The following is a 23,002-nucleotide window of genomic DNA, read 5'->3' as shown; positions in this document are numbered from 1 at the left end:
GCTTGGAATTGAATCAAATTTGTTTTCCATCGTTTTTGAAGACAGCGCAACAATTTCATAAGGTTGGTAGGAAAATTTGAAAAAATTTTTTTTTGCATTTTTAGGCAAATTCAAAATTTTCAAACTCTACGAAATCCACGAAAATTGGTTGGAATGAATTCAAATTTGGTGTGCGTCGTTTTTTAAGGCAACCTAACGATTTAATCAAGTAATCAGCAAGATTCAGGAAAAAAGGTTATTTTTGAACAGCCCTAGTGTGCATGTATTATACCGGACAGATAGAACTGCCCGTCACTTATAGTTTTCATGCACGGAAAAATTTCCGTTTTATTGATTTTTATGCTTCAGACACTTCAATCTTCATAGTGATGGCCAGACACCGACCTTAAGCTATAGTAAGTTAAGAAGTGCTTTGAAATGACGCTTCGACTGATCTGATACCTAGTTTACCGGATTCGCACTCCTTAGAAGTCTTGTTTTCTCGATATTAGCATTCTCGTTCGTGTCGTTCTCAGTCAGAGTGGTCTCGGTATTGACCGGACACGGGTCTCGCCACATTGTTCAGATGGCGCAACCTAGAACAAGGTTCCTTTGTTAACGCGAACCTCTGGCTATGCAAAGTTTGTATCCCAACACGAACGCGAAACGAGTGTTTGCACGATCCTGCGGCTTTTGTATCCCGATACGTCGCGGTAGACTCGAGCATTCCGATCGCCGTCAAGACTGAATACCACTGTACTTATGTAAGCAAAGTAGCCTCTATATCAGGGACGGGCAACATACAGCCCACGGATCCGCGCATAGACTACATACATCTGCGAGCAAACATTTTCGACCATGAACATTGTTCCGCGCAAGCGGTGTCTTGAAAAGCCTAGAAGTGGACCGTGCTACAAGTCGTAAAATATGGAATCACTATAAAGTTTATCAGCGTATTGTAAAATGACCAATGTAGCCGAAGAACCATGATGATCATAAACAAACAAACATTAATAATAAATACCAATCTGCGTTCCAATTTAACTGATGATTTAATTCAATCTTTACTGAGGGTTTCTGAGTTCGACATGCATCCATGGTTCAAAGAACTTGATGAGAACCTTGATCGATCACAGATGTCTCATTGACTTCAACAGTTACTGGAGTATAGTACGTTGCTAAATTCAATTGATAATGCTTTTATCTCTATGCTTCGAACTTGAATTTACATGAACTACGATTTATTCCTTGTATGGTTGGATAAAAACGCGCGATTAATGTATTGATTCATGAATCCGCCCCACCATAAATACTTTATTTTCCCATATCGGGCCCGCCGACTCGAGAAGTTGCCCGCGCCTGCTCTATATGAATAGTATTTCCTATCAGGGGAATAAGAATTTTTTTTTGCCGACGCGATCATTTTCATATTTTGCACCCAGGACGATGCAGTAACCAATGTGAGGTTGAAATACAGATACAATTGACCGAATATATACACTACACTTTTATGTGAGTTTCACGATGACAAGTACATTCGACAGTTGTACTGCCCAGTGTCGCTCGACGACCGCGAAGAATCACTTTAAGTGCAACTATAACAACGTCTAATAGTCTGAATAGTACAAAGCATTGCGGCCTAAAAGCGCATTTATACAAAATTGGATGAAGCAACACTGATCTATGCGACAATTGTACAGTACCTGAAACAGTCGAGCATTTTTTGCTGCACTGCCATCGATATGATTTTCAAAAAAACTTTTTTATTCGACGGGGTGCGTGAGCTCAAAATCGTCGCAACACACGAAAATGTACTGATCGTCCCCGAAATGCTATCCCATGTTGCAGAGTTCGTTATATCCTGTGGTACATATTTGCAAATCGGTTCTTGCCCACATAACGTCCTAACCCAATCGTTGCGCTTCCGAGTGATAAGTGCTACTAGAAATTAATTTTGTAAAAATCTGTTATACCGTCCGCACATTCTAGTCCGTGACGCACCTGGCCTTACAGACGAAAAGCGTCACTCCCCTCTCATCAATATTGATATTGAATAGAACAAAGCATGTAGGTAACTAATGCGTTCACACATTAGCGGTTACAGTGAGTAGTGACTTGTATGTTGGACAAAATTCATCATTGACGTGCGATGTTGAGGCTCATTGTTGATTAGGCACTGAACCCTTTACAGTCTGATTAACAGATATATATGGCCAAATTGGTAAATGATTTTGTTGGCGACTATGACGTCATGGCTAAAAAAAACATGTTTCAAACATGTTTGGTTTAAATTGGATTTTGTTTTAAATGTAACCCTATGACATTAGAACAGAATTATAGAACGCGCGAACAGAATTATATGTGTTTCAATGTCTTTCTGTCAAAACAGGCCGATTTAATCACCGTCAATATCTGCAATATTGATATATTTCAGTGATCATGGCCATCTGCTTTAATATCAAGAAATCGGGACTTCGAAATCGTAAGTATGCAATCATACCAGATTTAGTATTTGCTACAATTAGAAATTAAATGTTGTTGGTATTGAATTCAAAAAGACTCCCATCCATTTCGTCAATGCGTTGTATCAGATTACCTCTGATATTGAATGTGGAATATATTTACAGAATCCACCAGCTTCCTAATTGCTATTTGTATCCGATCCATCGATTATCCTCAAGTTGCGAATGTTTTGTTTCCTGTTGCTTCCTCTTCTAATCACGTCGCAAATAACAACGTCATATTCAGGACAAGAGCTTGGCATGCATGCAGCACGCAGTATGGTTACGCAGTACACAAGGATTGGCATTCGTTAAACTATAATAGAGTGTCACAGATGGGCATCTCGGTATAATGGGGATATATTATAGCATGTAAATTTGAACGGATTTTGGTCGCAGTTCTCCATAGTTAGTTGGTATTGGCAAGAGTCGTGGTATCTAATGTTTGAATTGCCTAATAAATTGTCATCCAAGGAGGCAGATCATTACGAGAATCCGTAATAAAGAAATTAAATTCATATTCGAACATCTCACGTGTTCCAAATAAAATGTTCATTGCTAGGAAAACTATTATCATTCGAATATACGTTCTATGCATTATTCTTATCTGACTAAATTTTCTAGATGATACCTAAGAGATGGGTGCTTTCAATCATGTCACTATTTGGTGCGATGAATTTGGCTTCATTGCGACTGAATTTGAGCTCGGCAATCGTAAAAATGGTTACTGACGCGAGTACACGAGGACTGCTTGAGAAAGGTGACGCTGACTTCGGATCAATAGCTCTAGTTATCGTGTCTTGCCTGATTTCTGCTGCTTCGACAATTTTACGGAAATGAGCTTTGACAGGCGTATTTATTATGTTGCAATGAGTTATTAGAATTTCTTCCTCGCTTCTTCCTAGGACTGTCTCGATTTCGAAATTGTCATATTTTCATCAATAATTCCATAAAACACAAAGCATATGACTCAAACCTACACATTGCCAGAATGCTAGGGCAAGTACGCAAACTATCATGTATATTAGGAGGCTACGTAGAAGAGTTATATATAAGTGATATTGAAATAGTGGACTTATCCAGGACTGTGCAACCATAGTGTCCTATATGGTGTGGACGCAAGCAAATCTCACGGGTCACTGCAATTGCTCTATGTCACACTTTCAATTTGGTCACAGGCAATTTTACGGTAATTTTTGACTGACTTGCAGAGCGGGAAAATTTAAAACCTTTGTATCAATCGAAAGCTGGGGTGGTTCCATGATCACGGGGAGAATAAAATTTAAATATCGCAATAGTACCGCGGCAGCTTTCGATTGATACCAATGTTATCAATTTTCGAGCTCGGCAAGTCGGTCAAATATTACCGTAAAATTGCATTTAGTCAAATTCAAAGTAAGACGTATATCAATCGCAGTGAGCCGTGAGATTTTTTGGGTCCACACCATGTAGGACAATATGATGCAACTGTTTATGTGTTTCAATGTTTTTGACCAGCGGCTATATCTAACTATCGCCGTGAAAACATGGGACGAACATAGTATTTTGAAGTCGAAATAACGAGCACCACATGGACACTTGATTTGTCAATGGCGAAACTAAAAACTTTGCGGTAGCAGCTCCTCATAACTACTCAAAAATGCGTACCGAAAAGCAAATCGCGCGAGGCGCTAAAACAAATGTACGGTTATCAAATATATATTTCTCAAAACATTCAGGACCAAGGTCAGCATATGCTCATTGCATTAATTTTAGCATGATCTTGGCCGTTATCTCTGCGCAATTGAGCGAAGGTTTTCTCTGCTGACCGAATTAGGTCCGCAGAGCTTTGCCATATACCGCTTGATTAAACGATTGTCAGCAAAGATATATTTATGATTTTCAGGTCATTATAACACATCTGATTCTCACGCTGAATTTTCCTGGGATGCCAACCAACAGGGCTTGGCTTTGGGCGGCTACTTCTACGGGTACGCAGTTTCTCAGGTATAACGTAGGCTATATCATTTCCATGTGGTGCTGACTGCTGATGATAGTTTTAGGGTTACTCGTACACTACTTACACATGTATTGTGTACAGTCCTGTACACGTATATTTCAAGGCTTGTATATATGCATCTTTCGCATCACATCGTTATAGTAGCCTAGATATGAGATGCCACCGAGTGTTACCAGTTTGGCGCTGTCATACCGGTATGCAAAGTTGCATATGTGTCTTCCGCGGCGTACCGAATCAACCGATACGAACTCATATTACTCGACAATTTTTAATTAACTGTAGCTCGTTTAACTCATCTTTTTGTCTCTCACGCGAAAGCAGACCTCACTCTCTCGCTTGAAAGGTGTTTACCTGACAATCACGTATCTCGAGAGATGGAAATAAGTCATATTGTATTTAAATGTAACGCTTGAAATTTAGAGTGTCGGTATCGAAAGATTTTGAATGAATTGACCTGACCCAAGTCACTTTGAAATCTTGCTTGAATTGACTTGTGACTCCATAGTTTGCGATGACTTCCCAGCAAGCACTCGATTTCCAGTTGACTTCCTGCAGAATAGCCGCAGGACGCCCAGTGTTACTTCCCCGGAGTGGATTTGTCGACACCTCGAGTCGTCGAATTCACTTCCTGGGTTGGTCCAAAATGACCTACTGTGGACGTGAAGCGACTCCATTTGGACTCATCAGATCTACTGTGGACGTGACGTGACTCCCTATGGATGTGTCATTTACCCCCTGTTCTAGTCTTCGAGATTTCCATCTCAGGACTCCCTGTGGAGAACCGCTTTATCATCTCCATGATGACCTCCTCCACGTCCATACCTGGTACAACTACATGGAATTCAACATCATATAAGCTCACAAACTGTTTTGTTTATATTGGGTTACTGGAGAACGACAATTGCAAAATACAAGTGCAACTTTAAGTAATGAACTATTACTATTCAACAAGGTTGAGGCTTACGTGAAAAATCAATCAGGAAATCAAACACATACTACGAATTACATGTGTCTGTGGGATTTTGAACAAAACAGCAAGTTGCAAGTCAATTTTAAACTAACACGACAAACATTTTAATTGAAGTGCATACGAGAAATTAGAAAGAAACGTGTCACATGAATTTGACAAAGGACAGCTGCTAATACAACTAAAACAGAGATAAGCATTGAGCAATCATAAGTAATAATTTAGATTGCAAGCTATAAAACCATGCATCGTTCGCACCGCATCATGTTAAGAGCGCGAGCGCGTATTCGCAATAAACTTGGTTGAAACAACAGCTTTCTTCTTGGTCCTTGTTTGCCTGAAACACACACAATAATGTCAGCAAATCCTTTGTAGAGCATCTCTGCTGACATAACACATGAATGTTGTCTCAGAGCTGCAATATCTATTTCCTCATGCAATATTTGTGATATGTCTTGTATATCGCTACTTCTATTTGTACTTGAGTGGAAACTTATGACGATACTACTATGTCTACAAGTGCGGAGAGCTTCTGACGTTGCGATACGGAGTTAGCAACCCGACAATCAAATTAACTCGTGGAAACACATGATGTACATACATCAGTACTTTCCAGAACTTCTACTTTCATCTAAAATAGTTTTTACAAGCTGTGTAAATCACTGCTTGAGTGCTTGTACTCGAGTAGAAATACATGGCGTTACTTTTACTTCTACTAGAGTACTGTCACTACAAATATTTCTACTTTAGTGCTGAAAACGACAACTTTGACTATCTCTGTTCAAAAGCATACAACTACAACATGCCACAAGTCTCCATGTCGACACTTGGAAGTAGTTTGATGTCTTGCAAATCGCTATTTATACTCGAGTACTAACGATGACTACTTTGACCATCTTTGTTTGGAAGTAACCACTTACTTCAACTAGGACTTGCCACGATGATTGATGTACTCGAATCTGAATAAAGTAACGATTCGAGTCGAGACAGATTGTATTTTCGGGTACAGAAATCATGTGCTAATTTATCAACAAGAATTAGAATTCCGATTCTATGTAACACTGCGAGGCCTTGAAACATCGATTGGTCATGTCGCAAAACACGACACATGTAAGACATAGCTACAGACATCAGTGTCGGGATGACTCGAGTCACCTTTTTCGTATGACTTGACTTGACTCGAGTCACTTTGCTAAAATGACTTGACTTGACTTGGCGTATCAGAAATGTGGATTGACTCGTGACTCGGAGCAAAATCCACGAGTCAATTTCAAGTCATCAAGTAATTGGTGTCGATTATAATCACTGTATCTAGCACAGGGGTCACCAACCTTTTTGCAACCGAGGGCTACTTTTGAGTAATGATTGAAGCGGCGGGCTACTATTTACTCCCGCCGTTTACCCGTACCACACTGAATTTCCGCTTTGATATTCATAGCACTGGACAGGACTGGACATCATGTTATCTGTTTTTATAGCAATCGGTGGGAAGCCTGGCATTGTATGATATCAACTAGTGCGCTGTACTCTGGTATTTAACTTGACACTGCAATTCTGAGTGAGTGTTCCATATGTGCAATAATTAAGCGTGTTTTGTGTTTGTTTTTGATGAAGTTCATGTCCGAAAAGGCTGATTCACAACGATAAGTTGAACCATAGACGCTTGCAACCTTCATAGCTGCTGCGCATACACCAGTGTACTTTTCCGTATCAACAATGCACCAAACGTTGCTGCACAGTGAGGTGGGGGTCATTTTGCAGTGTTACAATTTCAATCTCCTACGGTTCAGCATCCAGAAATGACAATACCGGACAGCAGCAACGATTACGGAAAGTTAGAAACATGGTATATTAAACTGCGTTGATTGTAACAGAAACAAGCTGTGTCAAAAGATGTAATACGTAATGGGTATACAGATATTGAAAATCTGCTAGTACTTCACAGCTATCTGAGTCCGAATAGCAATATTGTTTACTACTGTGGCATTGTCCTGGTCGTCGAGCTATCATAACGGAACCGCCACCATTTCAAGAAGACCGTGGGGTATTCCGTCATGTCACCTGTATAGGTAATGCGCCGTATCTTGAATTTATGGTGATTCTACCACACATATCTATATATTACTAATTGTAATAGAAGATAAGTGTTTATATATGTAAGTTACATGTTAGTGTGTTTCAAACAAGAATAGCTGAATCGATCGATCTATGTATTTAAAAGCTCATTGGTAATAATCTGACGAATATTGGTAATTGCTGTTATTCCACCTATTTTTAGAATGGGCTCGCGGGCGACTCATTTAGTCCTCGCGGGCTACCTGGTGCCCGCGGGCACCGGGTTGGTGACCCCTGATCTAGCATATGGTCGGATTATTCGCAAAACGCTGGTGTGAAACGCCGTGAGAGCGACCAATCATTCAATGGTCGTGCGTTTTAATTGAGCCTCCATTGTTCTCTCACAAATAAATTTTCCACAAACGAAGTGATCGAAGCTTACAGCTTACGTTGCCGTAAGCGTAAACTATAGTAAAATAATTCAATAGCAAGATGTCTATTTCTGTTCTATGTTCTTACCTTAACCAAACCTCTTGTTTTATTGAAATTGAATTCGAATATAGTTTATATATTTCTCAACCATTGGCGCAGGCTCGAATTGTATCATATCAATTTGTAAATGGGTAATGTATTGCATCTTATCAATTCGATTTTCTATTATCCATTCGCTATTTTGGCTGGTAACTATAAACTGGGGCTATGCCACGTATATGTCAGCGATACAGGGTCTTCTTGCGTGTATATTTAACTCTCTATTCGTTCATCGGTTCAGAATCAATGACCAGTCCATCTATATTTCAGGCAGCTAGCAAAATGTAATGACGTAATCACGTCTCATACTTCGAAAGACAACTTGACTTGAATTATGCCTTGACTCGTGACTTGACTTGACTTGACTTGACTTGACTTGACTTGACTTGACTCGACTTGACTCGAGTCACCTCCAAAAATCGGGTGACTTGACTTGACTCGAGTCACCTCCGAAAATCGATTGACTTGACTTGACTCGAGTCAAAATGTAAAATGACTCGTGACTCGAATATAGTGACTTGATCCCAACACTGACAGACATTCATATGAATGACACGTGTCACAAAGTACAATAAAATAAACAATCTTCGAATAGAAGCTAAATACTCGATCACGTTGGTATTCGATTTTTCCTAGCCCCAACAATAACATTCTTAAAGTATGGAATACTTCCAAAAAATCTTGTTTTAAAACTACTTAAGTGCATACTTGTGTAGGCCGACTTTTCAGAACTTTTTACTTCTTTTTGAAGTGATTTTGACAAGCCTTGTAAATCGCTAATTGTTCTGGAGTAGAAATCTACGGCGTTGCTACGATTTCTACTCCAGTGCAAATAATAATTACTTCGACCACCTACTGTGATTAAACGCTTAGAGTATGCAACACCTCAACCAAATCTACTTTTTGAAACTAATCATTTGTGCTCTTTACAGAACTTCATTATCTACTTCCATTTCGAGTAGATTTGACACAACTTGTAAGTTATTACTTCAGGTGTGTATAAATTCATAACATTACATCTACTTCAGAACAAAAGATGATTACTTTCACTGTCTCTGCTTTCCATGCAGTGTATTCAATGTTTTATACCTTCAATAGCTTTCTGACTTTTTAATGAGCATGACGTTTTCGGTTCCAGTCAACAAGGCATTCTTCGCACAGTGTTCTTGACGCTGTTGAACACTAGACATTGCCAATCTACATAAATAAAAGTATTAGAATGTTTCTAGTGAAACCATTTGTCAAGAAGTCAAGCCAGGAATCTATGACATCCTGTAAAAAAACAAAGACGATGGAGTTCAATCTGGACTATTCCCACATTCTACTCACTAATGATTAATCAGCAGGGATTAGCACATTGGTTTGGGTACTCGAGCCCGAATCGAGTATTAATTCCAATGATTCGAGCCAAGTAGGCCAACTGAAATTACACGCTCTTTGCCACTATAAGAATGCAGTTAATAATAAAATTATAGTTGCACGCAGCACTTTTGAGCAGCCAATTGCGAACCACCGTCTATAGTCCATTTCCACATCATTGATGACACTTTTTATCAGGGTATTAAACAGGGTTGTAATGACTCCAGTCCGACTCGAATCACGCTTTTCTGATGACTCGACTTGACTCGAGTCATTTTCTCAAAAAATGGAAATGACTCGACTCCAGTCAATCCGTGTATTGACTCGACTTGGACTCGAGTCATTGCGCATGACTCGAACCAAGTCATATGACTCGAGAATCAGACGGCCAAGCCCGACATTTCATTGTAATTTCGAAGAGAAGTAAAGTAACCACACTCTTGGGATTTCACCTATTGGTACTGGTACTTGAAAATGCGACCAGAAACTGCTTACAGTGAGGAAAATTAGCATATTATAAATGCGAAGTATTCGATATCACCAAACATAGTTATAAAGTGGGTTTAACAAGACTTTAACTGGAAACTGTACAGTCAGCACAATGACTTGGACTCGGACTCGAGTCATAATCCCTTGATTCGGACTCGGTGGTGAACTGAAAATGACTCGTCTTGACTCGAGTCAAAACTATAAAAGTGGGATTGACTTGTGATTCGGAGTCATGTGACTTGGTTCCAACCCTGGTATTAAATTGCTAACTAATGGACAATCATAAATCATCATATATAGTTCGTAACTCCAACTTACATGATTCAACATCTTTATCCATGAACAATGCACCATTGCGACCCCCTACTCCGAAGTTAAGAACTACACAACATTGCCTGTTCAATATCTAGACACCTGGTAGAAGTGAAGTAACTTTGTATACACAAACACAGATATGTCCCATCCACATAGCAAGAATCCATTGATAATAAAAGGGTGTGCTTTCTTATCCACGGCAATATGAACATCAGCAATCAGCCTTCCTTAGGGCCCATCTATAGCCTACTTTGTTAATACTGCTGATATATAGGCAATGTTGCTGTGCAATATACTAATATTGAAAGGTATAACTAAGCATTAAGAGTATGCACTAGCGTTGGGACCCCGGGAAATCCCGATCCCGGGATCCCAGGATTTGAAGCAATCCCGATCCCGGGATTAATCCGAATGGAATCCCGGGATTTGTAAGCAGCAACTAGCAAGGTTTACGCAGGGCCATGTCTCTTCTTTTCGTGATAAAGCAGTGTCACAAACTCGGCTGATTGTCTGAAACAGTGGTATCTAACACGCGACCCGCGTTGGCCTTTTTCATTTTCAAGTATTCGACAATATTTAACTGGACAATATCTTATTTTGGATTTGAGAACTTGAAATTCTCTCTAAAACCACTCCGTAAACCTGAATCGCTATGACATGTCAAATGCCCGCTAGCTGCGAAATTATAACGCAGCAGCTTTCACGATGACATGATGAATTTGTCGTCTCGCATGGTGTCTAGATGTATATAACTCATTATATCGCCAAATTATGCCAAGCACAACAAAATGTTTAATAATGCATTTAAAAATATGACATTTCCATGAATATTACAATAGTGAATCACATTTTCACAATGTGCATGGAATGCCAGTCTGCAAGGTCCGTCATATATGGCCTACTTGGAAATAATATTATACCCCTATTTGAGGAGTGGCCAACCTGCGGCCGTAGAAGGAAATTTGTGCGGCCGTGGACACGTAATTCAATTAGTATCTGTTGGCGGCCGTCGTCATGCAATTTGAATTTACGAATGGACTCCCGATTTATTGATAGCTTTTAATAAATCTTGAAATTTTCTTCGCGTGAAGCGCGATTCAATGTGACTGCATTCTTCCATTGTAATATAGTAGGGCCCTTTACAATTAGCTCCCCACATTACAGATTCGAACAGCAGAGAAAAATGATGCGCTCCATATAGAAATACAAACTCCGAATCCTCTCTATACTGAAAATCCTGATGGGAGGTCAAGAAATAACAGCATGCAAAAAAAGTAACTAATACCAATTGGCCCATCCGAAGATGCACCATCATATATATATCGCCCTAAACTTTCGAAAACACCCCATTTATCAACTCTACCGGTGAATCTGATCGCATCCATATGGGCTGAGAAAGGATAAACGTTTGATAGTAATATGTAAAACTACTAATATTATTCACGAAATTCATTAGCAAATGAGAACAAATTTTCTTGCGACAATGTACAGACCCATAATATGAACAGTGACCACTCGCGATTTTTATGCATATAGCAAGACTATATGTGTAAATAGAGAAGTCCGAAGCTCACCAGATATGTACTTAGACATCCTAACAATGGTATTTGCTGTATAACTAGTTCATTGCGACTATGCCCTGGAATGCGGCCGTAGGCCCCATGAGAACTCCAAATGCGACCGTAAATGGTCAAAAGGTAGGCCACCCCTTCCCTATTTGATGCTTCGGCCCGCCGCGTCATCAGAAACTACAAAATTCGCCCGCGAGCAAATTTGAGCTCGAGACCACTGGTCTAAACGAGGATACTCTTAAAGATCACATGTTTGGCGTAAATAATAAAAGGAATGAATGTTGTTTGTATAGCTTGTATGTGTATTTTGCTACTTTTCGAATCCCGGGAAATCCCGGGATTGAGAACCGAAAATCCCGGGATTTCAAATTTGATCCCGAAGTCCCAACCCTAGTATGCACGGCGACCGTCCCAACATTGCAGTAACATTGCTGACGACCCTTTTGCCCCAGGCCCTAAACATGTTAAGTTTATGGAGTTTATAATTGGTTTAGTGTTGGGGTATCCTTTGATCGGAGCGAGGTTAAAGATGGGCTAACTATAATGTTGTTCCTAGAATACCATAACTATAAACCAATAATAAACGCCATAAATTTTTGACATGTTCACTGACAGCCGCGATTATTTTAATATCGCTATCGATGGTTATGTACTGTTCTGGACACAAAAATACGAAAATCAATATATTAATGTGATGCGAATATTCATAGTTGCAACTAATCTTCAGCCATAAATTCAGCAATCTCACATTCCATAAAGGAACATTCTAAATTTCCAATGGCCTACATTTCAAAATTCAGTAGATACCAATATGCTATAATACCGGTACAGTACTTTATGCTGTATCTGGTGTGCTGCATGGATCTTGCAGTAGTTATTGCTTGTGAGACATTATGCAACATGAAACCTACAGCACAATAAATCAGACTTCAATGATCAATACATCATAATATCGATAGCATTAAATCGGCTTGCATGAGTTCACGATTAGCAGCCGGTCGATCAATTTCGTCTGTAGGTGATATTACAGACGTGCCACTATAGAATCATATAGTCAAATTCACTATATACGGTATCGCATCAGCAGTTCATGATGTTGCTGTTGCTGTTTAATAAATATAGTATTCAATTAGCAAGCTTCCGCGCTTCCTGCCTTTCCAGTACTCATGATAGCGACATCTCACAATCCACGCTGTTAACGTTTCCAATTCTAAACTAAACCATTATTGTGATAAATTCGTCACTCCGCCATTACTACATACGCTGATCAAATTGAATCACGCGCGCATGAAGAAGGATGGCTTCTGGTTTTATGTTTGAATGAATCTTGAGCAACAGGCGTGTTCGACTATATTAATTTCTAAGAGGACTTTATCACTATAACCAATAACCCCTTTTCTCTAATGTTGCTGACAATCACAAAAAAGCTACATTGTGGCAATCGCGTAATATGGATCTCAACTGGGCTAGTTGCTGACTGCAATTTCCACATTTCTAAATTAATTCAAGACACACGAATGCAATTTCAGGTGTTTGCAGCCTGGTCTGGGAGAATATTCGGCCGGGCGCGCGTTATGGGCATATGCATCTTGATAGCCTCGATCCTGACAATCGCAACTCCTGTGCTCGTTAGGGCAAACTTCGTTTTATTCATTGTGGCAAGAATTCTCATCGGAGCTTTGTCGGTTTGTAATACGTTACTTCAGCGATATCTAGGCATGTAAGGAAAAACCTACTTGGATTCTAGGAAACTGTAAAAGTAATTCTTCAATGTCTAACTCTCTAAATATGCAGCTAGACCAGTGGTTCCCAACCTTTTTCGGTGTCAGGGCCAAATTTAGAATTTCTGAGTACGGTGGGGGCCGCACGAATACACTCATTAAGTATAGCAAAAATTATAAAGTAGGGTTACCATACGTTCTCCTTTGAGAGGATTGGTCCTCTTTTTTGAGTTTTTTGAAAGTGTCCTCGGAGGACGCCCAAATGTCCTTTTTTTTTTAATTTTGTCCTTTTCTTTGATAATTTTGGTTAAATATAGGGCAAAATCGACTGAGATACCGTAAATAATCACTGAAGTAACGCTCCCGCGGGTATTTCGGGAGCTGAGCAGTAAAGTTGACCTTTTTTGTAGTCAACCGAACAGGAAGTGGGGAAAATTTACCATTTTTTCAGGATCTTCCACAATTATTTTAAGTCTTAACATTTTGAAGAAGTGTCCTCTTTACAGATTTCCAAAATATAGTAACCCTATTATAAAGCATCAAAGCACGTACTAACTTGACCAAATGATTGCAGCTTTATAGGATTTTTGTCTGCTTTAGATCAATATAAAGTTCACTAAATAGAGTAAAATCGAGGAGAAATGGACAGCTGCTGCCGGGTTTTGCCTTGACCATAGATTTCTAACATACGGATTGACGCACACTACACAGCACATCGCACACAGTTTAAACACCGAGAGGCCTACTGCTGAGCCCGGTAAAAGCAGCATAATTGGTTGCCCTATAACTGGCGATCCGAGCGTCCAAATATGTCTAATATGTCTGGTCTTAATCGAATGAAAGTGTCGCACTGATTCAGAAAATACAAATTTAATTATGGCCAAGGCAACGAAACGAACCCAAAATAGTCATCAAAATATGAAAATTGGCATTGCTCCGAACAATCGCTCGACGCCATTGGCCATTGTTATGGTCATTGCGTTGCCGCACTCCAATTGTTCAGAACGACCGACCTTCGGACGCTATTTTGGACTAGTTTTATTGCCCTGGCGAGATTTCAATTCGTATTTTTGGAGTCAATGCTGCACTAGCTTTCAATAAAGACCGGGTATATCAAATTATTCGGACGCTTCGGTCGAGAGCTATAGGACTGCCTTCAGCCGGCTAAGCAGTACGCCTCTCGGCGCATTCAACCGTGAGTTACGTGTTGTACATCTATCCGTGGATTAGTTATCAATACCTATATCTATAGCTACTGCTCGTTCAACTGGAAAGTTAGGGCACATTGCATTGAAACAGCAGTGACGTAACGTTAGCAGTCTACTCACAACTTTCCTGCAATTTTAATTAAAAACTCCAGACTCCAAGCCAAGCAAGAGTATTTTATAATTATAAATTTTATTTTATATCATGAATCAATTTCCTAATATTTTTGTGGGGGCCGCAAGAAGGCTAGCTGGGGGCCGCGGTTGGGAATCACTGAGCTATAGACTGAACAGCGGTGTAACTTGGGATACGTTAATAAATATTTCCTTGACCTTACCTAGTCACGTCCTAACCATTACCTAACTTCACATTTTGATTGTGATAGGGTTACCTTATTTTGGAATCGGGAAAAAAGGACATGTTTTCAAAATTTTTAGACTTAGAGAGTAAAATCCGGAAAAATGGTGAATTTTCCACGACATAGTGGTTGGTTGACTAAAACCAAAAAAGGCGTCACTTTTGTTCGAACCACGAATTTCCTATTTAGCGTCATTTATGCCTATTTTCGCTCGAATCCATCCACTGTCTTAGCTCTAAAAGCTGTGAAGGATGACGAATTGCCAAAAAGGAGGACATTTGGGCGTCCTCGAAGGACATTTTCTAAAACCTGAAAAAGGAGGACAAATACTGCTAAATGAGACGCATGGTAACCCTAGATTGTGAGCGCGTAGTCACGTCGTTGTAGATGGGTAATGGTTAGCTTACTTTTATGTCAAATATATTTTCATGTATTCTCTGCCATTCAAGATTATGCGTATGAACGTATCGTATGACAATCAAATATTATATCAATTAATTGCACTCCACTCAGCAATATGGGAGGGCAATTCGTCGCTAAAATATGTTTTATTTCAGTCAGGCAGTTTGATTTGAAGGCGTCTCGAATATCTTGGTCAATTTTCGGTGGCCGTCTTAAATAGGATTGGTATGCAATAATGTTGATAGATCTCTCGATATACTTTGGGCGGATGCAGCTATAACTACTGCAAACTCGTACCGCTGCGTAGACGTCGTGGTATCAATCCCCTTGAATTGCGCGTCTTCTTGACCACACCGTAAGTGCGACTTGAACATAGGATCTGTGAACTGAGTCGCGACTGTGGATTTGACAACCACTGGTCGTTATTATTTGCATGCTATCCTGCGCTGGTTATAGTAACAAATTAGATCTATTTTTCCGTAATACCAAGTAGGTTTCATCTTTTTTCTCAACTCATTCCAGTGGTTTTGTATTTAGGCTAAGTCCACAGTAACTTATCAGTTTTTGGTAAACGCTCATTAACCATTGCAATTTTGACTGAGCGAACTAAAAGTTCATACTGAAAAAATGGATGCATCACCTTCATGATCGAAATTGTCATAAGAAGTGCGCGAAACGGCCCGGGTATCACGGTAAATGAACATATTTTCGACAATCGCCTATTTCAGGGAGACATGTCGTTAGTCGCGCAAGTAACCACCTCTGATTAAGCTATGTTTGAAATTACCTGGAGTACTTTCCACATATTCATATTCTAATTCCACTGGAATAGTTTTGACGTGCGTTGTAGATCGCCACTTCAACTTGGATTTGAGTAAGAATTTATGTCGTGCCTCCTACTGCTACTTGACTACCGACATTGACTACGTCGCACATATTAATTTGATATTGATGTATATTACGTTTTCTTGTCTAGGGCTCATATTCCCCACTAACGCAAGGGCTGTTGGGTGTTTGGTCGCCGGTGGACGAAAGAGGGAAACATCTATCGCTGATGTCAATAGGTGAATTATCCGCATCAATAGCCTATATAGGTACATTCAGGGTTGTAATGACTCGAGTTATGAGTCGAGCCACGAATTTTTGGTGACTCGACTTGACTCGGGTAATTACGCATGATTCGAACCAAGTCATATGACTCGAGACTAGGACAGTCAGGACAGACATTTCTTTGTAGCTTCGAAGAATAGTAAAGTTGCCACATTATTGATATTTCCGTCTATCAGTCCTGATACTTGAAAAATTGGGCCAGGAACTGTTAAGACTGAGGACACTTACTATATTATGCACGCGAGCCATTCCATATCACTCAAGCACACTTGAGAAAAGTGGGTTGATCCGGATTGAACTGAAAATTGAACCATGAACATAATGAATAGGACTCGATCCTCTACAACAGTGGTTCTTAACCTTTTTCATACCGTTACCCCCAAGAAGAAAATGACAGGATGCAATTCAATCAGAAAGTTTAAATGCCATTATGACAAAGATTGGTTATTCATTTTGAAGCCGAACCCACAAGGTTTCCAATATCTTCCCCTCGTTTCTCCGAAAGCATTTTGATGATTTCAGACTTAATTTTTCTGACTAGACTAGGCCACTACACTTTTCAATACTAACAATTATATTTCTTGGATATTGTTATTGCATTATAGCTGTAAACCTGAACCTAGACTTCCCTTGTTGTCCTTCAATTTGCCAGCATGCGTAACAATATAATATGATTCGCACTACTGCGAAATAAATTCGATATACCTAGCACTATGCTAACTATATTTGACCCTGTTATTCATAATCACTAGTGGTTACTATGATATCACAGCAGGCATGGTGTGTTGAGTGAAACAAAATATATACAAGCACGCAAAAATTCATCTTAGCCTACATTCATATTTACGTTTGAAAATATTTCAGTGCAACGTCAAAAGTTCGTGAAATATGTCAATTAGAATTACCCCCCGGAAATTGGTGAATTACCCCTTTGGGGGTAATTACCCCCAGGTTAAGAACCACTGCTCTACAAGCTAACTTGGACTCGGACTTGACTCGGTGGTAAATTGAAAATAACTCGACTTGAATCGAGTCAAAACTATCGAAGAGAGATTGACGTGTGACTCGGAACCTTGTGACTTGGTTACAACCCTGGGTACATTCAAAGACACTGTTGATATTGCGTATGTAAATACTGTTGATGTATATCTGCCAATTATAATTCTATATATTATCGCCATACGCGATTGATATTATATTTGATTGATTTTGACAGTAACGTAATATTCCTACTCCCAAACGAATGTCATGGTCATGGCAACTTAGGTAGGCCCTTTCGTTTATATCAAGATTAATCGAAGTTAAGGATGCATATATAGGGTTACCATATTTTGGAAATCTGAAAAAAGGACACTTTTTCAAAATTTTCAGACTTGCAAAACCGGAGAAAAATCCTGAAAAATGGTAACTTTTTCTCACTTCCTGGTCGGTTGACTGAAAAAATGGTCAACTTTCCGGCCCAGCTCCCTAAATACCCACCAGAGCGTTACTTCAGTGATGATGTACTTTATCTAAGTAGAATTTTGCCATATATTTAACCACAATTCTCAAAAAAGAGGACAACATCTCAAAAAAGAGGATGACCTATGGTAACCTTATGCATATAAAGCAAGAGGTGTTTGAGAACACTTTCTTTAAAACATTTCTCAAACATTGCTTCGAACAATAAGCTATTTATATTTTTGAAGTTGAATAGTCATGGTCATAATTGTGTAAATACTTGAGAAAAACATGTAATATGAGCCGTCCGATGACCTGTACTATATATTGTCGACATACATAATACGGATGTTTAGAACCCTCGAAATCGTCGTCGGTTCAACAGTTATCACGAATGGATATATATAGCATATATATATATATCACTCTAACGGAATGGATGTTCTGACGATGATGACCATCGACCCAACAAATGCTGCATGGCGATGTAGTCCCGGTAAAAGATATTCTTGGCCCGTTTATGACAAGAATCGGAATCCTCATCCATAACAGGAGCTACATCGTCTTGGGATGAATAGAGCAAACAATACAGAGATTAGTTCTGAAAAATCGGCCATGTTTTAAGCTTGTTTGTTTTAAATTGATTTTATCATTTATAGAAACCGTCATCGTACTCGATAAAACTCACGCCACGGCCATGTCAAACGGTTACCACTAACCCTATAAACCAGTGGTCGGGAACCTTTTTTGTCCGGAGAGCCATGTTGACCATATTTTTTCCATCTCAATTCCCAAAGAGCCATACATGACAATCGACTGTTACGTCACAATTGAAAATTCGTGACATCATGGTAGCACTCATTCGAACTCACTATAAATAGGATTCCTCATGTGCGCCATATTTTCTCTGTGAAAACTGGTATTTATTGTTTAAAAATAAAACTCGAAACGAGAGGTAAGGCACAGACGGGCCAAGCCTCACCATTGATAGCACAATTCATCGTATATGTAGCTTAGAATTTATCATAACTGATAATAATCGAATGTAACTTTCACACTGATTCCGAAAATCTAAATACTTATCGACTTCTCAATTCTCAAAGTATTCGGCGGTAACATAACGTTGCGCTACAAGCATACATTTTATCGCCGGCACTACACAGAGCTATACTTGCCAATCAAGAACGTGGGGATAGCCATGGCGTTGTTTGTTATTCGAGTTTGTAATTGTGAATGTCAGATCCACAACAGTTTATTTCGTGCCGTAGATCAGCAAGACAATTTCTATTTGAAAACTGCGTTTTAAAATGGGAGTCGCCATGTCTGCTATGCTCTTTGATTAATCAACGTATCGCACAATACAGGATTTCGAGTGAGGTACATAGAATTCGCGAGAGACATTGGCCGCCAGCGTGACAGTTATTTAAATTTGATCATTTTCAAAAGAGGGGGTCCGAGCCCCTAAACCTGAAGACAGCATTGTATTTACCTCTCAAAGACATGTTTATGCTGCCACGAGAATAATTACATTGGCCGTGATGAAAATTCACCAACAAGTCGCTGCAATATTGATCAATTCAGTACAAAAATAAATATTCGGCAAAGAGCCATATCTTATACTCAACAGAGCCATATATGGCTCGCGAGTCATAGGTTCCCGACCACTGCTATAAACCCTAATATCAACCATTATCTATTATTCATTGATTGTATCCCTTTCATTTTGATATCACAAAAAATGATATCGTGCCTCGCGAACGTGTAATAAATTAGGATTGCAGCACTTTGGGCACAACATTCAACATTCGTATCAAACCAAGTTGATCTACATGAAGCAGGTATAACCATTCTCTTGATGACATATGTCGCCTAGACCGAATTGCATTCTGTATACGTTTGACAGCATATTGGGAAATGTAGTAGCCTACATGAAGAAGCCACCTCCAATCTCGTGTCCTAATATTAACGCGTGCATTAAGAGATTAGACCGCACGGAATTGGCGCCAATGCCGAACGACTTCACCGTTGGCCTAGCCCTATCGTATACCCAATCGCATTTCCAACACCTGGTGAATTCTTCTGTTATCCAAATTTTTCTTCTACGGTGTCAATATTATAGGTCTACATCAATAAAGCTGGTATGTAGCATAAACTAATATGCCCATACGATATCACACCTGACAATGGGTGAGTTGCATTCCGGTATCGGATGCAGCGTAGTGCAGACATCTTCGTGCTGTTTCACCCAATAAGAATGAATGCAAGCCCTGTAGCTGAGACATATAGATTTTGAAAGTACTGGGCGACATTCCGTGTACGTGTTCGAAAATTTCGTAAAATTTTTAAGCTTAATTTCGGTATGAAATGATCTGGACCAAAACTCCGACTGAAGCAACCATCTATTTTAGTGGTTTTTAACCTTTTTGATACTGTCACCTTCCAGAAGAAAAGGACAGGATGCAATTACCCCTTTTCAAAAAATAACAAATTACAGCTTGCACTCAATAATTAAAAAACGACATAAAGTGACGTCATAATGTACACTAAAATGCCTGTTAAAATATAAAGTCAATGGAAAGGCTGATGCTGTTTTTGTTTTATTCAGTAGTCACATCTATGAAAAGAGGAGGACAATAGACAGCATCCCATGCAATTGTCAATCGCAAACTTATTTTGATAATTCGTTTTGATACATACCACTGCAGAAAATCCTATTTCACAGCGATAAGTTGAAGAAAATTAAATCAGAAAGTTCAATGCCATTATGACGAAGATTGGTTATTCATTTTGAAGGCGAACTTAAAAGGTTCAAATATCTTCACCTCGTTTCTTGGAAGGCATTTGTATGATGTTAGACCTGATTTTCCGACTAGACTAGACCACTACACTTTTCAATACTAATACCTATATTTCTACGATATTGTTACTTGAGTATTGCTTTCACAACTACATTCATTGCAGTAAAGAATTTATTAACTCGAAGACTTTTCGTGTGCCCCTTATCGAGAGTTAACGGCACAATAATAAGCCTACAGAGAGAGATTCAAACGAAAACCAAAATGGCAAAGTATGACGTAATAATACAATAATAAAAAATTAACGCTAGGCAAAGTCAGCTGTACCGGTAGTCATAACAAGAGACTAGAGAAAATCAAGTTATACTATAATACACGGAAGACAACACACAGACAAATAGCGGTGTATATTAATGGGAAATTTTGAGATTATATAGAAAATCTTTCTGCCGACATAAATCCGGATTGGTCAATTTTATTATGGTTGACTCCAAGACAGACAGATGGAAGGCAGATCTGCATTTAGCAATCACAGTGAACATACTGTCATTGCATTGACTGGCACACACCGGGTAGTTCATTAAATGTTGACCAATTACAGAGTTGAACGCTGAGACCTGGTTATAGGAAGCAGAGTCAACCGCTTCCTTACACCGACGAACAAGTGCAGATCGATCGATAGGCTTGTTTACTGACCTAATCGATTTAGGCACATGTTGGTTCACTCGTTCAGCCAACCGCAAAGATGTGCGACCCACATACCGACTATCACAGTGGCATTGGAATTTATATACAATATTACTTGTTTGTAAAGCAGGGAGCACATCCTTGCGAGTTTCAGGCATGAGCGGCCTAGTCATGAACACCACTCGGGTATTCAGCATTAAATAGCACGATTGCACTGATGACCGGATTTGATTAGAAAAGCCGACTGACACTGACCCAAGCCAAGGGAGATGTATGTATAGAGGGCATTTGTCTGGTCCATGAATTCGCGGCTGTTACTGCACTATAGGTGTAAAGCTGAAATTAGGCGCCCCTTGTCTTTCGATTTGTCAGCATGTGTAACAATCTATGATCCGCACTACTGCAAAATAAATTGGACTTACTTAGCACAATACTAAACTACATTCTGCGCTGTTATTCATAATCACTATGATATCACAACAGGCATGGTGTGTTAAGCGAAACAAAATATATATAACCTACAAGCTTGCGAAAATATATGTTAGCCTACATTCATATGTATGTTTGAAAATATTTCAGTGCAGCGTTATAAGTTTATAAGAAATGTCAAGTTGAATTACCCCGCGAAAATTGGTAAATTACCGCTTTGGGGGTGATTACTCCCAGTTTGAGAACCACTGATCTATTTTATTAAATAGCCTACGCTTTCAGGTTACAACTCTGCAGCAGCGTTGGTTCTAATATTCAGTGGATATTTAGCAGGGGAATATGGATGGGAGTACCCGTTTTATTGCACAGGTGACCATATGACTTTGATTTGATCTGACAGCTATTCGATATCTTTATCCGACACTTGGAAAGTTTATGTAAGACAACCACGCTATGCCTACTTGCGACTCTCGTCTGTGGCTATACAATCAGAGATTTCGGCGTTTCGCATGTACAATACTCTCAACCATGTCTAACAATAATAATCGATCCGAAAGCATTATAACTTGATATATTATCAATACAGAATCCTTTATCGACAACTCATCTGCATTCATAGGCCCCCGGTTCTTGCATTGCATGCTGTGTACCAGTGTTGGGATGACTCGAGTCAACTTTTTCGTGAGACTTGACTTGACACGAGTCACCTTGCAAAATTTACTTGACTTGACTTGACTTGACTTAGCGTTTCAGAAATATGGATTGACTGGTGACTAGGAGCAGAATTTACGAGTCAATTTCAAGTCATCAAGTAATCGTTGTCGACTACAAATCGCTGTATCTTGTGTATGTTCGGATTGTTCGCGACACCGTATACTGCTACATCACGAATAAATTAACTGTAAACCGATTATAGCTTATAGCGTACATTTGTTACTGTTGCTTGGACTGCTCAGTGCTGTAATTGCACAGTACTCACCGTTACCAACCATATGTATTATTTAACTCGAGCGAATACAGTTTATGCCTTTGTGTTACTCGGTAACAGAAGCAGGCTAAAATCGTATCTCACGAATGTGTAGATGGGC

General features: G+C 39.4%; 1 protein-coding gene across 1 annotated transcript in view; it reads left to right on the top strand.

Moving 5' to 3' along the window:
• Positions 1-2,866: 2,866 nt before the first annotated feature.
• Positions 2,867-23,002, top strand: part of LOC145436128 (sialin-like) — a 47,486-nt gene continuing 27,350 nt past the window's right edge. The window contains exons 1-5 of the mRNA XM_080313415.1: positions 2,867-3,240; positions 4,366-4,466; positions 13,296-13,451; positions 16,430-16,517; positions 22,197-22,283. Of these exons, the coding sequence (XP_080169541.1) occupies positions 3,105-3,240; positions 4,366-4,466; positions 13,296-13,451; positions 16,430-16,517; positions 22,197-22,283 (568 nt within the window). The 5' untranslated portion in view covers positions 2,867-3,104. The remainder of the gene's footprint in view (positions 3,241-4,365; positions 4,467-13,295; positions 13,452-16,429; positions 16,518-22,196; positions 22,284-23,002) is intronic.

This window comes from Botryllus schlosseri, chromosome 3 (genome assembly GCF_051294905.1).
Source record: "Botryllus schlosseri isolate E-star chromosome 3, Bs_hap1, whole genome shotgun sequence".
Taxonomy (NCBI): Eukaryota; Metazoa; Chordata; class Ascidiacea; order Stolidobranchia; family Styelidae; genus Botryllus; species Botryllus schlosseri.
Note: the sequence above shows the minus strand (reverse complement) of the source record. Positions and strands in the feature narration are given on the sequence as shown.